The 25,634-nt window shown below is 40.9% G+C and overlaps 1 protein-coding gene across 1 annotated transcript in view; it reads right to left on the bottom strand.

Moving 5' to 3' along the window:
- Nucleotides 1–23,096, bottom strand: part of kcnh1b (potassium voltage-gated channel, subfamily H (eag-related), member 1b) — a gene marked incomplete at both ends in the record, with an annotated part of 46,603 nt that extends 23,507 nt beyond the window's left edge. The window contains 7 exons of the mRNA XM_079220097.1: nt 5,482–5,911; nt 11,384–11,776; nt 14,969–15,087; nt 15,415–15,543; nt 17,343–17,449; nt 17,537–17,660; nt 23,024–23,096. Of these exons, the coding sequence (XP_079076223.1) occupies nt 5,482–5,911; nt 11,384–11,776; nt 14,969–15,087; nt 15,415–15,543; nt 17,343–17,449; nt 17,537–17,660; nt 23,024–23,096 (1,375 nt within the window). The remainder of the gene's footprint in view (nt 1–5,481; nt 5,912–11,383; nt 11,777–14,968; nt 15,088–15,414; nt 15,544–17,342; nt 17,450–17,536; nt 17,661–23,023) is intronic.
- Nucleotides 23,097–25,634: the final 2,538 nt, after the last annotated feature.

Genomic DNA, 25,634 nt, shown 5'->3' with positions numbered 1-25,634 from the left:
TGCAAGTTTGCCGTAGAAGAATGCAAAACAAAACGCTCCTTCTGTTTTCAGAGTCTAAACAGCAGTGGAGCTTTTCGTGCAAAATTTAAATTCAACTAAAAGTAGTGTTGGGAGAAAACACAGTATCCCAAATAAAAAGTCCATCCTCTGGGGATCCTGAATATTGTCAGACAATGCAATATAAATCTGACCAGCAGGTTCTGAGGGATTTCTTCACGTTTCTTGTGACGGTGGCACTAAAGTGGTGAGAGTGACCAAAACCATCAGGGTCCATCCTCTGAGGACTGGATCAGTGGGCTGGATATATATATATATATATATATACGCCCAGATCCAGTGCTTTCTCTCTCTCTTGAATGGTGCAGGCTACCGTTGGTATTATTTTGGGGGAAGCTGCGTAGCTCTGCCATTTTTGTTGTCATTTCTGTTTTCTCCTGTTTTGTGGCTAGACAGGGAGGTCAGCATTGTTTTTCCTTTTCCTACAATATGCAAGAAAGATTTTGTGTTCTAGCCAGTGTGTTAGTTAGTTTTTTTTGTTTTTGTCCTTTGAGACCCTGGTGCCTTATGCTTCCGTTTTAGTTGATTTACCTTTGTTAACTGATAAGCTGTCAATAAATGCTATTTATTGCCGCTTAAATATCAGTCCTGCCTAATTGTTCCCTGCCTTGTTCCACCTTTGCCAAGGATATTTTCCCCTATAAATGTGTGTTACGCCTGTGTACCCCTAGGCAGGCTGTAACGAGGCCTTTTGAAAACGGTGGGAATAATTTAAAGTTCATTTTGTATCTGTAGAGATAATTTGGGAGTTTCCAACTAACATTTGATTCAGTAAACAGAGCGATCCTCATTCATTTCTTCTTGTCTGCCGCTGTTAAAGCCGTTGACGCGGCTGTGTGGCTCAGCCGCATGTTAGTGTCTGATGCTACAGTGCAGAGCTGCAGGACCGGTCACCTCCGGCTCTCTGGGCTGAATCGGCCGTCCTGCTGAGCAGCTGGATGTGTGCAGACTGCAGCAGACGGCAGGGAAGGACGCGAGTCCAGCTGATCCGACAGTACAGTTAATATTTCAGTGAGGAACTCCAACGCAGCAGAGCGCCGTGTCGGGCCTCATCACATCGACGTCGCTGAGGAAACAACTGCTACCGCTGAGGCCGTCTGGCAGGTCACCTGCCTCTCTGGCAGATACGTTTCTTTAGGGATTACGGTTCCATGTTAAGTCATATTTCTGTTGTCTCAGTGTTTACAATTGTAAAGCGTTCAGCATAGATTTAAGAAAGAGGTAGACAAATAAAATTGTGTTGCCAGCAGAAATGTTCAGTGGCAGGAGACCCTGATAGTAAGCATGCACACCAGGAGAGTCTAAGACACCAGTAAAGGTCAGACAATGAAGTAAAAAAATTCAAATCAACCCGACATAAAAGTCAAAGCTCTTAGAGGCCCCTGCACACGTTCTGCACAACTCTGCATGTGCAGCTGCGAACTTTGTCAAATGTCAGTTTGCTAAACCCTCACAGCAGGTCTGCCGGCGCTTGTGTTCCTGCACATGTTGAAGTGGTGAACGTTGAGATGGAGGCAGAAACACGTCATATACAAAGCGTTAGGAAGGCCAGGTCCTTTTTGTCTTTACGAAAAAAAAGTGTCTGGAGTGATTGCGTCATTGTACCGGGTGATATTAGGATGATTTACTTATAGAACTAGGATTATCGATGAAATCAAGGACCAGTTTCTAAAAAAATTACAAGGAATTTTAAAAGGTAAATCTGCTTCTGCTATCACTTTTTTTTGGGTGAAAAATCTGTCTAAAGTGATCCAAACCATAGTGTCACATGAGCCCTGACCTGACTGAAGTATAATCCTCCACCAGGACATGAGGACGAAAATCCCACAAACTCTCCTCACACTAAAAAGGATGCAGACCGATACCGAGATTCAATAAAAACCCGACAAGGTTCAGATAACAGAGTACAAAACCTCACACTGCTCTTTAAAAACAAGGACAGCGAATCAATCAGCGTAATAAATGTGTTCTGATGCTTTTAGAGGCAGGCGATGTAGTGTTGTTTATAAAGTGTGACTGAAGAGCGGAGAGAAATCAATGAATCAGGGAAATAAAATGTTATTTTCTGATTGCCACTCTGCAGGGTTTTGTCCCACTCTAGAGCGCAATCAACAACACCCACAGCTGTGAATGCCGCATTGCTGGGTTTTGAATGAATGCAGCCAAAGCGCAACACGAACACACAGCAGCGTGTCCAGAAAAGGTCTCGAAAATATAATAATAATAATAATAATAATAAGAAGAAAAAGATGAAATGCAGGCAGAGGGCAGAGTCTCTGCAGATACAACGCTGGAGCTGGAGGACCCGATCAGCTACAACAGTGATGGAGAGAGAGAGTTATGTAGAAGAACAGGTGACGTGTCAGCGCTGCGTCAGGGACGGAAATTGAAAATTATTTTCAGAATGAAAATAGTTTCATATATATATATATATATATATATATATCCTCAGTCTTTGACACTTACATTTGTGTCTATCTGTTACTGTCCTCATGCATTTGTTTTTATTCCACTGAACTGAACTCCCACCGAACCCATTTAAACATTTACTTTCTCCCAACATTTTAAAACACAACAGTGACCTGTTCAGTCCGACAGTGTGAGTTTTACCTGCGCTGTAAATCTGAGTCATTGTGTGTCGGACGGCTGAGTCAACCATCAATAAATTATTGACGGACCGGTCTGACTCTTACGTTTCCTCTCCTCTGTCTATGTACAGAGGGATTGTGGGAAGTGACGTTCAATTTGCAGAGGAAAGAGGGACGGCGGACGCGGCACCCCGACGTCTGGAGGTCGAACAAGGTCGTTCATGTCAACGTCATACATGTTTATGTCTGTGTGGCCGGGTTTAAAGGTTTTGGTAGTTTAAGAATGACGATTCCCGCACTTCTGTATGTGAACGTCAACAGAAACAACACATTTTCTGATCACAGCACAGATTAATAAATCTGAAGGTTCAAAACCTTTGTCTTGAAAAGCTGAAATCATTGATCTGATATTTACTCAAATTACCGCCTCGCATTTGAACGCCTCCACCAGCCAGTCAAGTTGCAGCTCACGCCAACGTCTGGCAAAAATGACATCACTCCATCACTTTTTTATCGATTTAGAAATGTGTGTGAATTGATAATTAGCGTATACATTCACAGTGACCTTCATCTTTGACCTTTGACGCTAAATGTATCGTGTTCACAAGAACGAACAACCCGAAAACACATTCCCAGCCATCGCTTTAACGTCTTTTTAACGTCTTTTTTTACTTTAAACTGACGTGACTGACGCTCCACTGGATTTGTCGGAACTACAGAAAGAAGTACGGCGGTGATACAGAGTGGAGCCTCATCCCTCGTCAACAATCTCTGAAGCGTGGAGACGCCAGCTTGCAGAGAGAGCACTTTAACCGGACAACGGCCGAGTTTAATTTTGGCCTGTTATCAAGTTACTCTCACGATCAGCGACAGCTGATATGAGCCGCTGCCGGTGACGTCCGTCGGCTGAAAGCGAGACGCTGCTTCCTGAAGGTTTTACACGGATCTCCGCTCATGATGAGCCAGACGGAGGACGGTGAATCTGTAGCATGTTAGATTGGTGAGAAGTAGTTGAGGTAACTGTATTTTACTTAATAATTTATTTTCATCGCATTTTATACTACTACACTACATTTATCTGACAGCTTTAGTTACTTTACAAACTCAGATTATTGCACACTAAACGTATGAAAGCAAGCACAGCTGAAACGATTAACCAATTAGCTGATGGACAGAAAATTAAGTCCTTTGGGTTGAGTCATTTTGTATTTTAAAACATTTGACGGTTCCAGCTTCACAAATAGAAAAGAAAATCCGCTGCCATTTCCTTTAGTAATGTCAATGTATTAGTAATAATGTTCACTTTGGGCTCTTTGGGTAATTGTGACGAAATGTCCGACTAATTCTACCAACCAATCAATCAATCGGTTAATGGAGAAAATAATCGGCAGATTAATTCATAATGGAAATAATCATCATTTAATAGTTCAAAATGAGTTCCACCTCAACCAACTACAGCAGTATAATCCTGCGTTTTGCAATAATGCATGAGTAATAATAATATAATGAATATATAATAGTATAACAGTGACAGGGGACATTTTTCTACTTTTAATAAACCTTAAATAGTTAATACCTTACTTTTACTTAGATCAAGGGTCTGAATACTTGTTATTCATGAGAGCAAAATGCTGCAGTAAATCCTGCAGCCGAGAGCAGCAACACCAGCAGGAGGTGACGAAACACAGGGGAGTTCAATACAGAAAGGTCTGATTTTGATCCGTTAGATTATGGCTGAATTCGGACTCAGACACCTGGTACCTCATTCTGAATGTGTCGCTTCAGAGCCGACACACACACACACACACACACACACACACACACACACAGCTGCTACATAACTACACCTAAGAGCTACATCTGCTATGCAAAACACCACATTATGTTTTCTTTCATGCTGGAAGAGACCGTTGGGAGTGAAGACGAGACGAGCCTCTTCGGCTCTGGTGGAGACCCAAAACAGAGCGAAAAGAGAGCGAATATTGGGCTTTAATTCATCCGGTGGACACACACACTAACGTGTCACTCTCTCAGACGAAGAGGAAAAACAAAACTGACGGAGGAGAAAGTATCACACTCACAGTGATACTGATATCAATAACCTCTGTTCGGTCCACATCCTGTTCACTTCATAATGTGCCAATTGTAACGGACCTCTGAGAGTTTAAAGTATTGTAATAGTTTGTTCCTTTTTTTATGTCTTTTATTTGAGTCCGTTTTGTTTCTGCAGTCGGTGCATTTCCGGTTGCGCTCTTATTTTGAAGGTACAAAAAACGGAAGTTGTTGGTAAGAAACGGGCAGAAATGAAAGGTTGCCATAACAACGGAAAACAGTGATAAAAAGGGTACGGATGTATTAGTTTAGCACCTGGCTGATATGGGCAAAGGTTTGCACCTGTTCAAGTTCATTTTTTGAGAAATATAATTTTAGATTGTTACGTTTTTTGTCTGTCAGAGCTTAAGCTAACCAACTGCTATTTCCGTTTTTCTTCATAGTTCTTACGGTGAGTTCAATAAACCTTTATGAACCATCACTTAAAGACTCCAGACTATAATTCAGCCAGGGATGCTACACCAATATGTCAGATGTTTGTCACTCTACCCGGAACTGACCATGAATAAATATATAAATAAAGAGATGAATGCAGCTTTAAGTGTTCCTCAATGCTTCCTTATTTGTCCCTTCTTATTAACATGATTATTGTCATCCGGTTGGTGCTGAATTCATTCACTCATTTCATTTTGTGTGTCTCTTATACAGGCTCTGTGCAAATAAAACCTTTCGCACATTTTCCTGCATCTGGCAGCCAACAGCTGTGAAAAGGAAACCGACTCACATCCGATCATCATCATGGCCACGGCGAAGATCTTCTCGCCGTCCGTGTTGGGCGCGATGTTCCCGAAGCCGATGCTGGTCAGACTGGTCATGGTGAAGTACAGCGAGGTGATGTAGACCGAGTCCTTGCTGGGCCCGCCCTCCCAGCGGCCCGTCCCCGAGGCGTTGAACCGGTACGGCTTCCCCACCGTCTCCCCCAGCAGGAACAGCCAGCTGTCCATCCTCACGCTGTTGGTGTCCTCGTCGATCACCTCGTAGTCTCCGATGCTGAACCAGATGCAGGCCAGCCAATGGGCCGCCAGGCCGAACACGCACACCAGCAGAACCAGCACGGCGGCGCCGTACTCGATGTAGTGGTCCAGCTTCCTGGCCACCCGACCCAAGCGCAGCAGACGGACCACTTTGAGGGAGCTGAAGAGGCTGCTGATCCCCTGGAGAGGAGGAGGAGGATGTGGAGAAAAGAGGAGAAGATGAAGTAGATACGGGGGAAAACAAAGAGGAAAAAGAACAAGTCGGGACGCTTCAAAAGTAAGATTTTCAAGCAACGATTGTCGAGTTTGAACGGCAGGATTGAGGGGAAAAGTTCCTGGGAAACTAAAGGTTCTCTCACAGCCGGGTGGTTCGGTGTCATTCAATCAAACTCTGCTGCGTTGGTTTGGTTTGTTTGGGCCGTTGAGAACCGGATCAAACTACCGGACAGAGACCGGCCGAAAAGTGAACGAGTGAACGGATGTCGCTCGTTTGTGGTGTGAAAACAAAGCGGATCAACGGGAAAAGTTGTCACAGGCGGTTATTTTTTCTGTGAGATCTTACGTCACCAAAACGGTCCAATCGATGCTCTTTGTTTGTTTAACCAGAAATAAAAAAGGCAATAATCGATTGAACGTAAACTTTTTTTCCCCAATGTTATTTTAACATTGCATCCCTTTGTTGATTGGAAGCCGCTTTTGTGTTTGAGTGGAAACATTTATTGATGCTTTTATTTTGTAAATGCTTTTATCGATTGAAAATGCTGCACAGACACACGCGTTTTATCTTCCTCATTGTTTCGTCCTTTTATCAAGATAATCACGTCGTAAATGCTCAGCTGACGTTTTAAATGCGGAAGCATTTACAAAGCTGTGTGACGCTTATTTAATCTAATTCATCAGAGAAAGTCAACATTACAGGAAGTTTTCTGCATGACCACCGCAGTCCTCTCTGCTCGGGGGTCAATGTATTGATTGATTGGCTGACTGGTCGGTCCATTTAAATTGAGGCAGTTTTCTAACTGGGCTGAAAAACGGTTACTAACTTTAAATCAACTAATCAGTTTAAAGAGGTTTAACGTCTTCGGAGCCGTGGAAGATGAAGCATTATTCTTGAGGTTTTTTGGGCGGTTAAACCTAAATGTCTGAATGCACTTAACATAAGTCTCTTTGGATAAAAGCGTCAGCAAAATAAATGTAAGAGTTTATTTTCAGAAACATCTTTTAGCACCGATGAGGATTCTTTAGTTTTTATCTTAACTATTAACCTGATTAGTATGAAACTATTACTGATGGAAACAATGGTTTTAATGTAAGACCCATAAACAACGAAAACAACAATAGAATAAATAATAAAAAATATCAGACAGAGAAAAAGACGGCAGTTGATCTTCTGCTACCTACATTCAACTTTTTGCATTATTTATTGGTAAGTATCCATAAAGTGGAAAATGAACTTGCATTTATATATATATATATATATATATATATATATATATATATATATATATATATCATCCGTTTGGATTAAGACCTGCCCTTCCTCTGAGCCACAGGTGGCCCAAGTTGAATTTTCCGGTCGACCCATCTGCCATTACTGCATTTCTTGGCGTCGCCGTCTCAGCCGTCACATCAAATCACATGAGAGACTTGAAAGCTTTTGCTCGACGCTAGAAGTGGAAACGTCTCATACTCCAGTTGCTCATCACTTTCGCCCCAGCTGACGCTACTCGAGCACTCCTTGGGTTCTTCGCCTCCTTTGACTGTTAATTTCTACGTCCCTTTGCTATTTTTCAGCTGTTTGTTCGTAGCAAATAACTCGCTCTGAGCTCGACAGCTGAGCCTCCCTGCTGCCGTCGTCTTCGCAGTTTGACCTCAATCAGAATCGGTTTATTGGGAAGATATTTGCAGGTTAACAGCATGTGACACATACAAGTGCATCGTCTGAAAGCTGCGAACCTGAAGATCAATTTGATTAGGTTTGCCGCCTATTTTAAATGCCCCAAAATCCTGCTGAAATGCCACATTAGGACACCAAGACCTCGGGGAACGCCACAGAAAGATTTATCCTGTGATTTGGTTTTAAAAAACATTTTGTCGGCAACACATTTGATGTCCAGCTTCTGTTTTGGGAACAGCTCAGAAAACTACATTGTTGTCAAGAAAGATCTACAGTATAGTGCAGTGGTGGTAAAGGTTCACGAGGCTGTGATGACCCCGAGTAATTTACGCAATCCCAAGACTGTTTAGGGACCTGACGTATGCAATTTTTTGGGAATAGAGGAAAATAACGCATTTATACGGCACGCTAAAAAATTGCTTGCTTTCTGGGATTAGGATAAAAACAGCGAGAGACTCCTGAGTATCCAAAGAAACCCATTTTCATTGAGACATCTTGAGGTGAGAGGTCAAGGCCGCCCTATGAACATGGCCACAGCCCACATTTGGCTGGTTGCTACCAGTGAATGATGAATAGTTCCATCTGACCCGAGCCGGTGACGGCCTCTTGAAGACATGTACGCCTCTCAAGCATTAATTCACAACTGCAATCACATCCGAGTCCTTCCGCCACGGCAGAGGTCGAGGTACAAAGTCAAACGTATGATTCGGTATCGTGTAATCTCCCCCCGGTTCTCGACTGAGGTCGGTGGTAGTATTTCATGACCGGCTCTGAAACGCTCCTCCGCTCCCCAACCGGTGCTTTTAAAGTCAGGATGGATGAAGTCGCTCTGAAAGATTCATAAACGCGTATGAAACATGCAGCAGCACCCCCCCCCCCCCCCCCCCGCCCCCCACAATGCACTGCTCCTCCATTAGATGCTGGTTAAAAAGGTTAAATCCCCCACTTTGTTTCTCTCTTCTCTACGGATTACATTGTTTCTATTCTCTTTTTTGGTTTCCCCCCGTGATCACAACATCGTTATCTGATGACATAACAGGCTTTGTCTTCCTGCTATGACAAAGATGGCGAGGGCTCCGTTTATTTATTTAGACTTCTTCTTTATCACAAGACAACAAATTAGGTTTCATGAGCTCCTAATTATTTTGTCAGCATAATAATCTGATTCCCCTTTGATCTGAACACGCGTAACAAACTGTACCCATCAGGGCTTTAACTGGAGGTTTAAGACCCCGACCATTTTGTAACGTATGCTCCGTCAGATCTCTACATATCAAATCAAAAAGGAAAAATTCCCCAATTATTCCTCTCATTTCCCTCAATTCCCTGCCTCTGCTCTCATTTCTTGCAGGATTAATTTGTTTTAGGAAATGCCTTCAACCTCTTTGTTGAACACACACACACACACACACACAGAGTGTGTTTTATCGAGTAATGTCTGTAAACAGCTCAATTGGGAGCGTTTTGTCATTATTTAAGCAACAAAGGAAACATTTGTGCTCTCAGCTTTCTTCTCTTCGTCTTCTATCACAGTAAACTAAGGTTTCGATGAATAAGACGTCACTTGGAGCTCCGAGAAACTGACAGTTTATTAACACAGAACCTCGTTAAATCCTATTGCGATTGTAATAGAAGAAATCAGAATCAACATTTTATGTCCGATCCAGTTCAGAGTGATTGTTTTTCTTCCTCTCCTCTCCTTCGCCTACAGCAGGGTGAAGACCGAAGCTAAATAAACGGCATTCTTCATTGTTGAAAAGCAGCAAAACAAGTAACCCTTTATTCAAAAAGACATGAACTTTCACTTCCTCTCTCACACGACCCTCACAGGTCAGTGTTTCCCCTTTACAGCTTATCTGTGCTTTTATAAATAACAGAATAAAGAAAATTGCAATCACTTTCAAGTAAATCAGATTGCTCCATCAGACAATGTTTTAGAACAGTGAAAATAAAGTTATATCTGTGCCAAAAATAACTAATATTTAGTTACCACTAAATTCATTGTGGAAAACAATAATTTTTTATTTTTTTTTGCCAAACAAAACAGAATGAGCTGTCGTGTGGATAATAGTTTTGTTTAATAACAGAACAAGGTGTAGACCTGTTCTATAGGAACGAGAACCTTAAATGACGACTTGTGATCTGGCGCTATCGAGAAAATGACGGGGGGGGGGCGGGGTTTCTTCAGGGCCCCGCCCCCCTGTGACACACTGCAGGTCCAAAATGAACGGATTAAGAATGAAACACCAGCTGGCGCCCAATGAGAAGTTGAGCATGTCGACCAACCTGCTCCGAACACCAGCGGTGCGTTTGAGTCCGTAGACGCATGGCTGACTTTAAATATATTCCCGCTGCGTCGCTGGAGGTTTTCTTCCGCATTTGTGAAACGTCAGCAGTTCAGCGGTGATCAGCCGTGGCCTTTTCTCCCTCTCTGCACCTATAGGAGTCATTGGATGACTGTAAAACAGTCCACTCCATCATCTTGATGAGGCTCTTGCAGTCACGCTGCATCCTCTTTTTAATTTCATGCCTCAGCTGGACGGACTGTGGCTGCAGCACAGTTCATTCAGGGTCTGTGTTGATCCGGATGATGCTCCGTGTGATTTGCCCCTCCTCACAGATTTGAAATTAATTTCAGTCTGGAAACTCACTTACAAGGCCACACACATGCATAACAGCTGCTATTAAAGATGCGTGTTGTTGGTAGTAAATCAAAGCTACAGTGTTTTGACGAGTGAAAACGTAAATCTTTTAAAACACAAATGTGTTTCATGTTTAAAAAAAGGCTTCAGTAATTTAGTAAACGGCTGCTGTACTTTTTTATCAAACAAACAGGAGGAAATAGCGCATTTGTTGGGGACTATTTTCAGCGGCGGATTAATCCACATTTGGTGCTTTAGTGAGTGTTTGTGGCAGCAGGACGGTGTGTGTGTCTGTGTGTGTGTGTGTGTGTGTGTGTGTGTGTGTGTGTGTGTGTGTGTGTGTGTGTGTGTGTGTGTGTGTGTTTACACACTTGTTAATTGATATGTTGGTCAATATCTTGCACATTAGTCCACAAATCTGTAAAAGCAGATATAGAGTACATATTTGTATAATATTCTTTTATATTTTATTGTGATTTTTTTATTTATGTTTCTACACGTTTGTAGTACTGTATTTGCATTTTAGCTCCTTTTTTTCTTTGATTGTATTTATTGTCATGCATCACAACAACGAGGCAAGGTGATAATTTGTGGATTTCATAGGATTTTTTTCAATTTAATAACCATGAATGAATATGTTGATTTGAAGAATTTGCTCTGGTCAAAAATGCAAACTGTTGAAAGTTACAATCGTATACAAATCAAATGATATAACTTTATAAATGTGGATTCACGTTGACCTGACTAAAGCACATCATTGATTTGTGCAGCCTGAACGGGCAGAAAACACGGACGCCTGTCATCGCGGATCTGATCAACTCTCCAGAGGAAACAGCAGTTTTATTGAATGTTGAGACATTTTGGCAGATCATGACCAGCGTACCTCAACTACATCTTCACGGTCTCATCATATATATAATATATTCTTTGCACTGGGAAATTTTGCACAAAACTGTAAAAGTCTTACAATTTCACAACTGATCATCTTAATGCATTTCTAGTATTTCTGCATAATTATGCACAAATCACAGAGACAGATTCCTTGTCTGTGCGAACCTATTTCGCAATTAAACCATTTCTGATTGGCCAAGAGATGAATAAAAGTCCACCGACCTCGTCGACGTTCTCGAAGGCGTTGATGACGTCATAGGGCAGGCAGGACAGCAGGTCGATGACGAACCAGGTCTTGACGTAGTTCATGCGGATGAGTTTGGGGTCGGAGATCACCTCCCCGGCCGGGCCGACGAAGGTGGTGTGGAAGTTGAGGACGATGTCCACGAGGAAGATGACGTCCACGATGCTGTCCACCACCAGCCAGGTCACGTTGTTCTGCTTGGTCTTGAAGGAGACGTTGTAGGGCACCATGATGGCGGTGTAGAAGGTGAGGATGAGGATGACCCAGTCCCACGTGGTCTTGAAGAGGCAGTAGTGCAGGATGATGTGCGGCGGCGTCTTCGGGGTTTCCTGTTTGTACTGCGGCAAGATGTCTGAACCCAGCTGGAGGACCTGAGACAAAACATAGTAAACGGAGCCTCAGGATGTGGTTTTTATAACTTCAGATTCAGTTACATTTTAACCGAAATCTGATGCTGTCAGTCCCGTCAGTCTGAGACTGAAAGAAAACCAAAAAGTGTAAAGTTTTGATATAAACAATCAACTTTTGACGCTTTTATTTTTCAGAATACTTCATTTACATCTTTGCTCTGTTAAATGTTTCCTTTGTTTTAAAAAAGTACATCTTCTTAAGGCTGGAAAACATAACAATATCATATTGATATCGTGAGAGAGAATAGATATCATCTTAGATCTGGCATATTGTCTTCCTGGTTTTAAGTTGCAAGAGTAAAGTCATGCAATTTTTTTAATTTACCCAGACTATAGCTGTTCTAATACATCATCATCATATTAACATTACTAATGATTATTAAAGGGAAAGCACCAATATCAATATGGAGGTATTTGGTATGAAATAAGCCGCCGATAAAGAATAAACCATCTTGATTTAACAAGAGTCCTAATAAGGAGAACGACCGCATCACTCCAGTGAACTGCTCTGATAATAGCCGTCTTCATTAGCGCCGACAGAAATGATCGCTGTGCGGTTAATGGAAAGATTAGTGTCAGTTAATTACAGCTTTATCAGCGACGCGACGCCTGTTTGCAGGGCGCCGACAGAGGAAAGCACACGCAACACGTTTCCCCTCTTATCGCCTGAGACAAAGAGCCGGGAGGAGGTTTATTCCTCCACAGCGCCTCGGCAAAGACGACAGCGGATTATATATTATAATATATATAGATAACGCGCCTACAGATGTAAACCGGAAGAATTAAAAAGCGAAAAAAAACTGTGATACATCATCTCCTGAAAAAACAACAACCTTTAAATCAAATATACTGCATCTGGTTTCATTTCCAAATTCATTTCCAAATTAAACCTTGATGACCTTTAATTTTTGTATTAATTAACCATGAATATAATCTTCTTGTTGCCGCAGACTAGCTGACGAAATGTCAGATTAAACAAAAACAAACAAATGTTCACCTAAACCGAGTTACCACCTATATACCACCTGTAAAGTTATGTTTGAACATGAAATATGAAGAATTTCCTAAAAATCGAGATTCCATTTTTCATCTTTGGAGTCATATTTTCTCTTTACACGTTTGCCTTATGACAATGGTGCCTCATTATGTAGATAGTTGAGATTGTTCTGCAATTTATGATGTAAAACATGGGTATGTATCTTGTATGAAAGTGCCTTAAAAGGTGAATTTAAGAAATTATGTCAAATCGAGAAAATCAACTGAAAATGACCTCAGTGGTCCAAGAGTTAAATGTTCTTCCTCCCCCTCAAATACACCCAGGAGGCCGATGGGAGGTGAGCGGTCCTTTAAAATCGTCAAACCACAAGGATTCTCCAGAGCTTTCGAACAATTTGATCCAATATCTGTGGAGGTGAGAACCTGCTGCATATTCCGTCTTATTATTGTTGTATTTCTGTTGTATTACGGGAAGCAGAGACTCTCTGGCTGTCGTTTCCCTGCATCTTCACTTCCTCCTCTTTTTAGCCCTCTGAACCCCGAGGAGTTTCTGCTCCCGTCACATTTGACTCACTGTGGCTTTGTTTTTCCACCAAGATAGAAAAAGTCCCTCACCTCTATGGAAACGGCACGAGTAGAAGTAGAGAAAACCAAAAAAAACAACAAAAAAGCCTTCAGTGCCGCAGAGATGATTCAATTTGACAATTTATCTGTTTTCCTACAGAATCATATTGCGATTAAATCATACGTCAAGATATCGTGATACACGATTCTGCCGTCCTCAAATTTCCGTTATTCATAAAATGAGAAAAAAAAAAGATTATTTGGAAAGTATTTAATTCATATAGGGGAATACAAAACAGGCTTTGCCATGTTGTTATTGCCTATATGTATTTATTGAATTACCAGACAACATGCTATATCGTGATATGCATTGCATATGCGTTATTTAGATATGAAATGATCTAAATGTTATATATTTGGCCGTATCGTGCAGCCATAAGAATAACAGTTATGTCATTATTCATTTAAAAAAAAGGCAAGTTGAATTTCTTTGATAATCTATTTTACAAAAATGTATGAAATCCCAAAAGAAAAAGTGGTCAATGGCTATACATATTGAACTATAGACTTTCGGTCTCAGCCAATCACAGCTTCCCAGTTTCACTGAGGAGCGGAGAATGTAACGGATTTTACAAATTATAAATGAGACCTGTAGAATAAAGTGTTTTTGACTGTTCACTGTTTTAAGCTTTGATTCGTTTAGTTTTTCGCGTGATATGTTCAAGGACCGTCAGAGAGTTAAAAATCCCCCAATAATGTGTGTTTACACAGCTTGTTGCTATGATAAATGGTGTAATTTTGTCTTTTTTTTAAAAGAGATAACAGACTTTTAATGCATTTAAAAACTGGGATTCTATTTTGAAATATTTCTAAAACCTGGAATCAAAGGGGAAAAACATTTTTTTAAGGATTTTTGAGGAACAATCAGGGCCGACTTCCATCTTTAATAACAGAAGGGATTGCGTTGTCTGAAAGCAGGCCGTCAGTAAATAACAGGAACTATTTCCATCCATCAGCTCATCTGAACACTCTGCTAATAACAGGATGTCAGAGGTACTTTGTTTCGGATCAATTTAAAGTACTTCTTATCTCATAACAGAAAGAAAACACCAATATTGAAGGCTCGGTGTATTTGTACACGCATCCATTCCGTCTTGCGTCATCCTGCATTAAACAGTGTTACTGCTCAGGCCGAGGTAAAGTGTCCTCATCTATAAAACATCGGGTTCAACCGTCTGCTCAATCTGAAGCAAACGGAAAGCTTTGCAGAAACCATGTGACACAGGTGAGGGACTTTCTGCTGAGTCAGCCTCTATCTGTGTCTGTCCAAAAGGTCTTAATGAAAGGAGAGAAGACTTTGTTTAAAAAGGTCTAAAAAAAGGTCATATCATCCGGAAATATCCACCAAACTCGTTCTCAGTGGATGTTTTCCAAACGTTAAATGTCACAGTTTCAGACTGAGAGAACAGGATGTAGCTTTGGCTTTTTGGAGAAGACAAAAAAATGGATTTTTAAGAGAAGATTACTGAGCGGAAGGTTTTTAATGCAGCAGACAGGAGGTGGAGGATTAGTGGGGAGGAGCCATGATCTCACCTCTGCCAGCCTCGAGTGTTTGTGGACGTTCTCTCCTTTTTGGACGGCCGGGGCGAGCTGCTGAAGGACTCCTCGACTGCTGGTTAACGCTCGAGTCAGACGGGCGAATTTGCCCCAACCTGCCGACAAAACGCAATAAATGAACGTGACGGGTCGGCAAGTAAAATAACGCGACCGTTAAAACATTAAAAACACACTTTTTACACTTGTTTCTAAACCATCCACATTTTAGAAACATCTAAAGCCTTCATTAATCATCAGATATGAACGTATTGTCTATTCATTATCATGTATAACAACTTAATGTCTCATTTACTGTCAAAGTTTCAACACAACAAATTGCAGCTGTAGTCCTTTTATGCTACAAAAGACACACAAAAAACTAAATGATGAGGATGAGATTGGTAAAAGCTGGTAAAAAAGGTCTAGGTTTAGGCCCCACCCACCTTTTACAGAGTCGTCCTCGATTGGCTGCTTGAAGGCGGTGATGTCACTGAAGGTGCAGAGAAACAGGACCACTTTGTCCTGCTCGTTCCTGATTGGAGCGATCTTCACGAAAAACCAAACTGGCATCCCTGCAGCACGGACACACACACACGCGCACACACACACACACACACACACACAAAACAAAAAGAAAGTCAGTCTGATGTTCCTCACAAGAATTTTCTGTCAAAATGTAACACACACAACAGAGACGTGTGAAGTTTGGGCCGCTTCACCGAGCTGCAACGTCTATTCTGGGTACGGAGGAGGTGTTTATTTGGGAAATGTAGTTTCTGGATCAGCAACAGCAAAGTTTACAACAACAAAGTCACTATTCAAGGTGTTAAACAGGTGTGATAAAGTTATAAAGTATTGGCTTTTTATTGGCAAAGGTCTTGTTGCAGCTGCAGCGTGATGATAAATTACACAAAAACGTTAAAAAAGTACCGATAAAAGACCCGGTAACGTCTGAGCCCGATTAATAGCGGGTTTCAAATATACCAGTCACTGTCAAAGAGGCAGCTCCAGGAGTCAAGACGGCACGAGGCGTTGATGGAATAATATAAAACACGACGAGTTAGGAAAGAATATCAACGCAGGTCTGAAACTTTGGACCCAAAAAATGTCCCCAGCTCGATTACAAAACCAAAAGCCAAAGATAAGTTGACCAGAAGAGTCCAGAAAGATCTTTAATAACCTGTTATGTGCACCAGTGAGACCAGTGTAGAGCTCCTGGTTTACAACCTTCTCTGACTTCTGGATCTTAACTGGTTGGTTCAGTTTAACAGTCACTACACAGTGCGGGCGGGGAAACCCTGTTAGATCAGCTGATAATCAAACAGCAGCACTTGGTGGTTACGCCGTTCTAAATAATAATTTTTGTCAGACACTTTAGATAGATATAGATATAGATAGAATCAGCCTCTAGAAGTCATTTTAAAGCGTCTCTGAGTCTGTATTGCTTACAGCGCTGCTGGTGCACTCAGTGTGTTGTTTACTGGCTGCACAGCATGAGCCGGCTTCAGCGGCAACCACACCAACCGGCACTGAGCTGGTCAGGTTTAGTCACACACACACACACACACACACACACACACACACACACACACACACACACACAACCTGTGGACATCGGTGTTTGTGTGTCGCATGCTGCACATAAGGAGCTCACAGAATTAAATGGAATTATAAAGTGCTTCACAACAGCAAAAAAACTAAAACACAATTCAATAAAATGTTAAGAAAATAAAAGCATTATAAAAAGGACATGAGATTAATAATATTAATATAATATATATAATATAATAATAGCTGTCCTAAACCTAATACATTTCTCGTTGACTAACACTCATTGGGGTTTTTTGATTATTAAAACAATTGAATTGATTATTAGAGAAAGTGCATTTTAAACATTTGTGTTTATAAAAGAGATTTTAAAAGAGGACAACGATGTGGCTTCCCTGAGCTCGTCCACGAGATCATTCGAGGTCTGGTCCCTTGGTTTCAATCTACATCCTGGGATCTCGAAGAAGAACCCACTGGAGGATCCACTACACTTCGCTTATATATTTAAAAAAGTAGAAACTCAGGAGCCAGTCCCATTCGGGCCTTATAAGTCATAATGAGATCTTAAAAATCTAATCTAAAACGCACAGGTATCCCTTCTAACAAAGCTAAATCTGGGATTCATGTGTTGTTATAATTAGTGGGAAAAAAAACAAACATTAAATGAGTGGAACTGTTGACTCATTCTTTCTTTCACTGCCGCCGTCTGTCCGCATGCTGTGTCCCAGTTTAGGAACTGGGTCTCTGGGTTTTTGGAGATTTAGGTCAGGCCTTTAACGCAGACTGCGTGACATTTGCAGTACTAAATAAATAAAGTACTCACGGTTTTTCTTGTACATCAGAAGCTCAAAAGAGTTCATCTCGTAGCTCTCAAAGGTCTGCCGAACCTTCTCGGTCATGTCCTTGTCCGTCAGCTCTCCGTACATGAAGCTGCAGGAGAGAAAACACTCAGAACTGACGCTGCTCTCCATCCCACCGGTGCAGCAACAGCGTGTGTGTGTGTGTGTGTGTGTGTACCTGCAGGTGCTGCTCTTCTGCATCACCTCGGCTCGATGGTAACCCGACAGCTTGCAGAAGCCGTCGTTGCTGTAGACGATCGGCCAGTCCACGATCTGAGCGTTCCCCAGCACGAAGTTCGTGTCTGACCGCGAGGAAACCAGAAGGTGACAACCGGCCCCGGTTCAGTGCATCACACGACACAGAACCATGTGTTATACATGGTTAGGGCTGCACGGTGGATTATGGCTGCAAACAATTATCTTTGTTATGTGTTAGCCTGACGATTATTTTCTCAATTAATCATTCGGTCCGTTCAGCTTCCCAGAGTCCACGGTGACATTTTATAATGTCTTGTTATGTCCAATAAACACTCCCGTAGCAGTTTACTGAAAAACAGAAAATAAATCACACTGAGAAGCTGAAACCAGAGAATTTTTGCTTTAAGATTAATTAAACTATTGCTTGATTGTTGTAAAATGTGTTGCCAATTAATTTACTGGCGATAGACAAATTGATTTATCACAGAAGTTGTGCAACTCTACAGTGCATCTAATTAAGTAATACGGATTTAGACTGTAAGTCTGTAAACAGACTAATTTTTTTCAATTTCAGTGTCAAAAACATGGAAAACATTTTGTTCCCAAAGACTTATGAATAATTGGAATTAATAATCGTGTCCTCAATATAAAGCAAATCATAATTGTCATTTAAGCCATAATCCGGCAGCCCTAACAGATAAATATCATGTATTTATCTTTTCTTCTTTCCTTTCTTTCTGCCGACCTATTCATCCACCTGTGATGTAGCTGATCATGTGTGAAGAGTTTTACTGACACAAGTTTACAATATGTATTATTTAGGGCACTCCCTGTGTTTTGATATTAATATTCAGTTTAGGCAACAACAGAACAAGCAGCTAACGGCCAATCACAGCCCACCAGCAGCAACTCAAAGACACACACACACACACACACACACACACACACACACACACACACACACACACACACACACGAGTTCACAGCGGCACAGGAAGGTTTATCTCACTCTGTGTGTGTGTGTGTGTGTGTGTGTGTGTGTGTGTGTGTGTGTGTGTGTGTGTGTGTGTGTGTGTGTGTGTGTGTGTGTGTGTGTGTGTAGACGACAATGTGTCCGCAACACCGAGCATCAGGAAAGTTGTCATCAAATGTTTCATGATCTTGTTGATTTATTCCAAGATTTAAATGAAAATATGACCAGTTTAACGCCTCACTGGGACTGGATCTGTTTCTCTACATGAGGAGCATTAACTGCTGATCAGTCGTTTTATTCCCCTCCGGAGCCCGTATGTGGTTTCTACCCGTTATTACTATGCAATTAGCGCCTGTTGTTGGCTGCTCCTCCAGTCACATACATTTGTATTTTACGTATTTTTGTTTCGTTTTTGGAAAGAGTGAAAGCTTCTTGTCAACAGAAAAAACTAAAGCCATCAGACGTGTCGTCCATGGACGTACAGACAAATTATTACTGGATTTAAACGGAGAAAAACTTTCTCAGCCCCCCGCACCCCCCACTAATTCTAATTAGTTTTATGGATGTTTATTCCTGATGCACATTGGAGATAATGACATCCTCGGGAAGTTGCACTGAATCATATTAATAAGCGTTTCATGTCTGTGTTTTCACGTTTCACTGAATTAAGAAGAAGAGAAGAAGAGTGTGATGTTGGCGTTTTGTCCAAAGCTGCTGTCGCTTGGCGCCAGGCTAACTGCCAAGCGACAGTTACTGCCAAATTAGTTGGAAATAAAGTAAAGTGTGTTGATGATATCACTGAAGCTGATAGATATACTTTACGCGTCGAGCAGCTGTTATGAATGTTACCTGTAAACTACTTCCTGTATATCAGTGTTGTGTTTTTTTGACTGGCACTTCCACATTCAGGAGTGACTTCATAAATATTTCACACTTTAACTGTTCTTTTTTTTTTTAAACAAAGGCCTGAAACGTTTGCCGTGCCGCTGAAGTGCAGCCTGCAGGCTGTAATACGCTACAGAAAAACCTCCAAGGACTGAAACTACACGATGCAAAATACATGACACGAGTTAATGTCGCGTATAGTTCAGGATGGAGATTTGTTTTCAGAATGAGAGACACACACGACACAGCTACAACAAATAAAACACTCTGATGTCAATCGCACTAAACTGCATGATAATGAATGAAAACACTAACAAATATGATAAAATACTGTTTCGGATCAAACATTTTGGGTATTTTATTACCGTAACTAATTTTCCTATTTGCTTTTATTTAGATTAGATATGTATCATCATTATTATTATTACAACACAATCCTGAATTATCAGCTCTTCCTAATTTGTAAAAAAAATTGTAAAAAAATAAAAGATGAAACAAAAATGGCAGTCAGCCCAAAACCCCACGAGGAGCTGAGACTTAATTGAGTGTGTGGAGTGACAAGCGATCACATTAATTAAGCCGTTTCCTGACCTTCCCTCTAGCGCCACCATCAGGACAAATGCTCCCTATTGTGCGGCGTAATGAACACTTGCAGCATCTCGGGGCCACGAGCAGCTCCCCGGAGTTTAAGGCTCCAGCTCATCCTTTGTAATTTCATTAATTGGGGTGAATTGGGCAGAATGTTATGCTAATGAATTGTTCAGCCACAGTTTATCGTCACACTGAATTAAACTGCAGCCTGAATGAGGCTAATCTAACATCCAGGAGCTGCTGCTGCTCATTTAACTGCACGAGATTAACAGGAAAAATACGTTCCACGGAGATAAACGCTTCTATACTCCCATTAGCAGAGGTGTTTGTGTGTGTGTGTGTGTGTGTGTGTGTGTGTCTTCAGGACGTACACACATTAAAAAAAGTCAGTTTGGAGCTAAACGCTAATGCCACTACGCTCACAGTAACAATGCTAACATGCTGATGTTTACTATGTGATTATTAGCATGCATGCTAACAAGTAATAAGCGCCGCTGAGGCTCATGGGAATGTCTTTCGTCCTGCAGGTCTTGTTGTTGTGCGAGCTGACACATGATGACATATTTTTGGTTGGCGGCAGAATAGTTCAATGTACACGTTAGCTAACGCTGGCTTAGCACGTTTCGTTGACATGTTTCTTAACAATAGCTGAATTAAATATAACTTTCTCTGAATATGTCTGTCAGTCATTCTCTGTGACCGTGTGTGTGTGTGTGTGTGTGTGTGTGTGTGTGTGTGTGTGTGTGTGTGTGTGTGTGTGTGTGTGTGTGTGCCGCTTGGGGAAATTAACATGAACCAACTGGAACTGATTGGTCGACCCCATCCGCTGACTCAATGTCCAGACATTTTCACCCCTGAGAGAGAAACCAGGCGTGAATAGTGAAGAGAAACTGAGGGCGTATAATCCTTTGGATGCTTATAACTGTCCTGCAGAAGAAGAAGAAAATTGCTATTCCAGCATTCACAGCAGCTGCAAAGCAACCCCCCAAAAAACTAAAGACGGACTAATCAAAAAGAGTGTCTTACAATATCGGGGAAACAGAACTAGGTTGACCTGATTAATACAACATCTCTGCAATAAGCTCCATCTTTGAGAATATTAAAAGTGTTCATTAACGCCGTTTCAGAGGAGTGGATTCCATTTTTCATTTTAAGGTTGTGTAGTTTGTGCTGTTGCTACGTATTATTAGCGCATGAAACGTTGTTCTGTCGACTGCTGGGATCATGGCGTGTGCATTTTAGGACATAAACTTTGGTCACAAGCCAGAAAAGTTGGAGAAGCTCAAGTTTGGAGTTAGAGATTTAAGATTCAAGAAGTAAAATAGCTGCTGGTGTTATTTAAATACAGTGTGTAGACTCTAGCGAGCTGGTGTGTGTGTGTGTGGGAAGTATATATACTTGTGTGTATATATATATATATATATATATATATATATATATATATATATATATATATATATATATATATATATATATATATATATATATATTCATATACTATATATATATATATATATGTAGACACACAGTATAATCATAGGTGAGTGGACGGGGAGGGATACATGTACACAACAGTATGTGGAAACACTGGTCTGTACCTGTCTGTCTATGTGATAATGTCCAAACTGAAAAGTTGAAAAGAAAAGTGGTTAAAGGAGCAGACACAGATGAACCAGTGAGAACAGAGCTGAACCAACGCTGAAGCTAAGGAGGATAAAAAATGTAAAATAATTAATTAAGGCAAGCCAGGCTATACCTGTGATCACTTTAGTTTTTACCGTGTAGGTTTCCTACCGATGCCTGGGAATAATCAGTCACACATAAGATATATTGATATATATTGATTATGTTTTCAGTCCCTTAAGAGTAAAAAAAACTAAAATTACTATAAATGTAAAGCTAATTTTAAGGTTTTTGTCGCCCGAAATAGGAAGAGCAGCACAAACTAAATTATATTCACTGTCATTGTATTGGGGTGGAAAGACATATTTTAAAACAAATAAAACCTGCATGGAAAGTAAATACGTTTTGTTTATTTTTGTGTCATTTTAGGGTGAAATGACCCTTTAACGTTACATTAGGTGTGTTAAATATGATTGTTTTCAGCAGCATGAACTTTACTTTAATGTTATTAAACATGTAAATGTATGCAGTATTCAGTGACCTATTAAAATGTAAAGTAGGGATAAGACTTTCCCTCTTTTTACTGCTGCTGAGCGAATAGAACTTATTTTTAAATATTCATGGGAGGAGAGTACAAGAGCTACTCATCTTTACATATATTACATACACTTTGTATATGAGAGCGTAAAATGGGGCTACAATTAGCGATTGCTTTCATTGTCGAGTAGTAATGACCATTAGTATTAGTCTATTAAATAAACAGCACGGTTCACGTCAGCTTCTCGCATTGGAGAATCTGGAACCAGCAAAAGGTCACTTGGATTGACAAATATTTGTTTTAATGTTTACTGCTTATCTTTTTGTCTGTTAAGAAAGCTAATAGTTTAACGCTAAATCAATTGTTTTTATTACTTTATATATATGAAACGTGTATGCAAGCCATAGCCTGATTTAAGGAGGGCATTTACTGTTTGGATTTAAAAGGTAAATATATGCTACTTTTAGAATATGAAACAACATAAATATATATATATATATATATATATATATATATATATATATATATATATATATATATATATATATATATATATATAGTTAGCGTTAGTTTTTTAAAATCTAAATACAAGGTGTATAACTTCAGGCTAATTTCTAAAAATGAGGATAAACAGGCCAAAACTCATCTGCTACTTTTAGAATATGAAAAAACACCAATATATATCTTAGCTAGTTTTAAAATATGAGTGTAAATATTGGTTTTCTGAAATGATAAGAGCCTATCACAGAGGAGCTGTCTGATGACGACACGACCGAACAGAACCACGAGACTCTCCGCACAACAAACGGGCCGTTTAAACACTGGTGTGTTAAAAACCGGACCGAACCGGATCCTACCGTTGGACCGGCGGACGATGTTCTCCAGGAACGTGTTCTGAGGGGCCACGAGACCCCGCCGTCCTCCCGCCATCCTCCTGCAGCGCGAGGCAGAGCTGCTTCCCGCCGCTCACATATCTGATGCTGCGCGAGCCCCGCGCGCGCTGTAGAGTAGGAGGCTCGCTCTCCTGCGCGCGCGCTCTCTCTCTCAGCAGGCTCGTTATTGGCAGATGGTTGCAGCACGAGCTCCGAAATGAGCCACGGTGAGAGAGAGAGAGACAGGGATGGAGAGAGAGAGAGAGAGACAGGGAGAGAGAAGGAGAGACAGAGAGAGAGAGAGAAGGAGAGACAGAGAGAGAGAGAGAGAGAGAGAGAAGGAGAGACACACACAGAGAGAGAGAGAGAGAGAGAGAGACAGAGAGACACAGAAAGAGACAGACAGGGAGACTCAAGTCGTTCTAATTAAAGGGCCAATTCACCCAAATGTCTAAATGCATATTTGAATATTATTGATCCGAGTATCCACTCAAATTAAAACAAATAAAATAGTCCAGACGACTTGGCAAACTTTAATTAATGGACACCAACACAATGTCTGGTTGCACATTCACAAGGTCACCTACAAGTGATGTTCCCCTTTTGAAGCCTCCAGTTCTACGATTTCGCCGTCGCCATCTTGGATTAAGGTCGTCGCCATGTTTTTGATTTCTTTCCCGCAACCAATGAACGGAGGTGACTTTAGGACACCTCTGCATCGGCTTCACTTTTCCTGCAGAACCGCAGGAAAATACTCACATTTATAGCGGCCATTTTGAAAGTAAATAAACTCACATTATTATGTGGTCACGTCGTCACAGACAGACAGTTTGAAGCATTTAGGGGCGTGTATGACCTTATGACCTTTCACTCAATGACCTGGCTGACTACATACTTTATCAAAGTGGCCAGACCAAGTTTTATCAAAAGTTAAAAACATAACATGTATTGTTTTCAGGACAGGAAGAGAGGGAACTTTGAACCAGAGTGAGGGGCCCCTGAAGGGCCCCTGATGTGGATATTAGTTTGTGATGATTAGATCAATCGCTAATTGCACCATGAAGAGGCCTTGAAATGGATCCTCGCACCTAAATGGTGCGTAGTCCTCTGTGCATTTGTATTTATTTAGATTTAAACTCCTGGAGGCAGGATGAAACATAAAAAAGTGCATTCTGGGTAAAAAATGCAATCTGCCCTGTGTAGTTTGAGGTGTTCACTGTGCCCACGGGACCTTAAACGCATCAGTATTCAGAATCAAGAGTTTCCCGTGGGTGTTTGAGATCTCTGCAGTAGAGTTTAATAAATAAACAAATAATTTTGAGCTGAATAATGTCAACAGAGGAACTATTTTTGACTGAAGATTAAAAAAAACTTTATGAACACTACTTTTTACTACAAAACATTTGTTTTATTACTATTTTTGGTTGTGTCTGCATGTTTAACCGTTTGCTCTTTTAGTGTGTGTTGTCACGTTAAACACTTTAATAATTATATATGATGTGTGACCCCAGGTGACCCCTCTTAAAAGGGGCTGGTCCTAAATAATGTGTTGATACAGAATGATATATTTTAGTTTTTCAAACGCAGATTTCCCCCCCAAAAATGTAGGGTGAATTTTAATCACTCCACTGAACTGGTATTTTAACTCCTTTAGCCCACTCTAGAAATGTGAATAATTTTTTTTAATGGGCTTTTTGGCTCATAATTATGTTTTCTTCTTAAAAAAGGAAATAACTTCATTATATAAAGATCCTCTATAATCTATAATTGATCTAAAGTGAATCCAAGTAAATGAAACAAATAATTGCTCAGAAAGAGTTGACTGTGTCCTCTCTGCTGACTCGTGTTTTATTGTTGAGCGCTGTCTCCCCCTGCTGGCCACGAGGAGTCAGTGCAGGAACACCGACCGCTGAACGAGGAGAGAAAACAAAAACAACACGCTGAATTATCGTCAACATGTAATCAGTTGACTTCACGTCATGTAATAATGTAATTATATGTATTTTTAATAACCTGTGACTTGTCTGTAAATGAAATAATTACGTTGACAGTTTAATTTATATGTTCAATTTATGATTTCCAGATACGTCAGAATAAGTTTGGGTTTAATTTATCTTAATCTAAGTTGTGTTGCTGTTAAATCTCAGTTTTTATTTGATTTTTTATTTATTAAATTTTTTTTGTTTATTAGTTTGTCTAGGCGGAGGGATCTGCTGCCACAGAAGCCGCAGTAGCTCTGGAGTCGCATTGCCGCTCGACGGTGCGTAAAAAAACCCTTCCGCTGCGGTGGTTAGACCCCTGCTCAGTAATCGCTTTAACCGGGAATAAAACTTCCTTTGCAGCTGATTTTACACATCAACACTACGTAATATTTAGACTAGACTCTACTGTTGTTATCTGCGAAGCTTCACAGCCCGAAGCGATTGTAAATAAAGCGTCAGAAGGGGGGGAATAAGAGAAGAGCTCGGCAGCGACACGGACGAAGCTGCGGCGAGCGAGCGAACTGCAGCAGAAAATTAAAAAAAATCCTCCAGCTCCTGGTGACATTTTATATCCCGACACCGCGGCTGAAAAACGGCGAATTTGAGGCGCTACG

The sequence above is a fragment of the Taurulus bubalis genome, assembly GCF_910589615.1.
Source record: "Taurulus bubalis genome assembly, chromosome: 6".
NCBI lineage: Eukaryota > Metazoa > Chordata > Actinopteri > Perciformes > Cottidae > Taurulus > Taurulus bubalis.
This window is presented reverse-complemented; position numbering and strand designations above follow the sequence as displayed.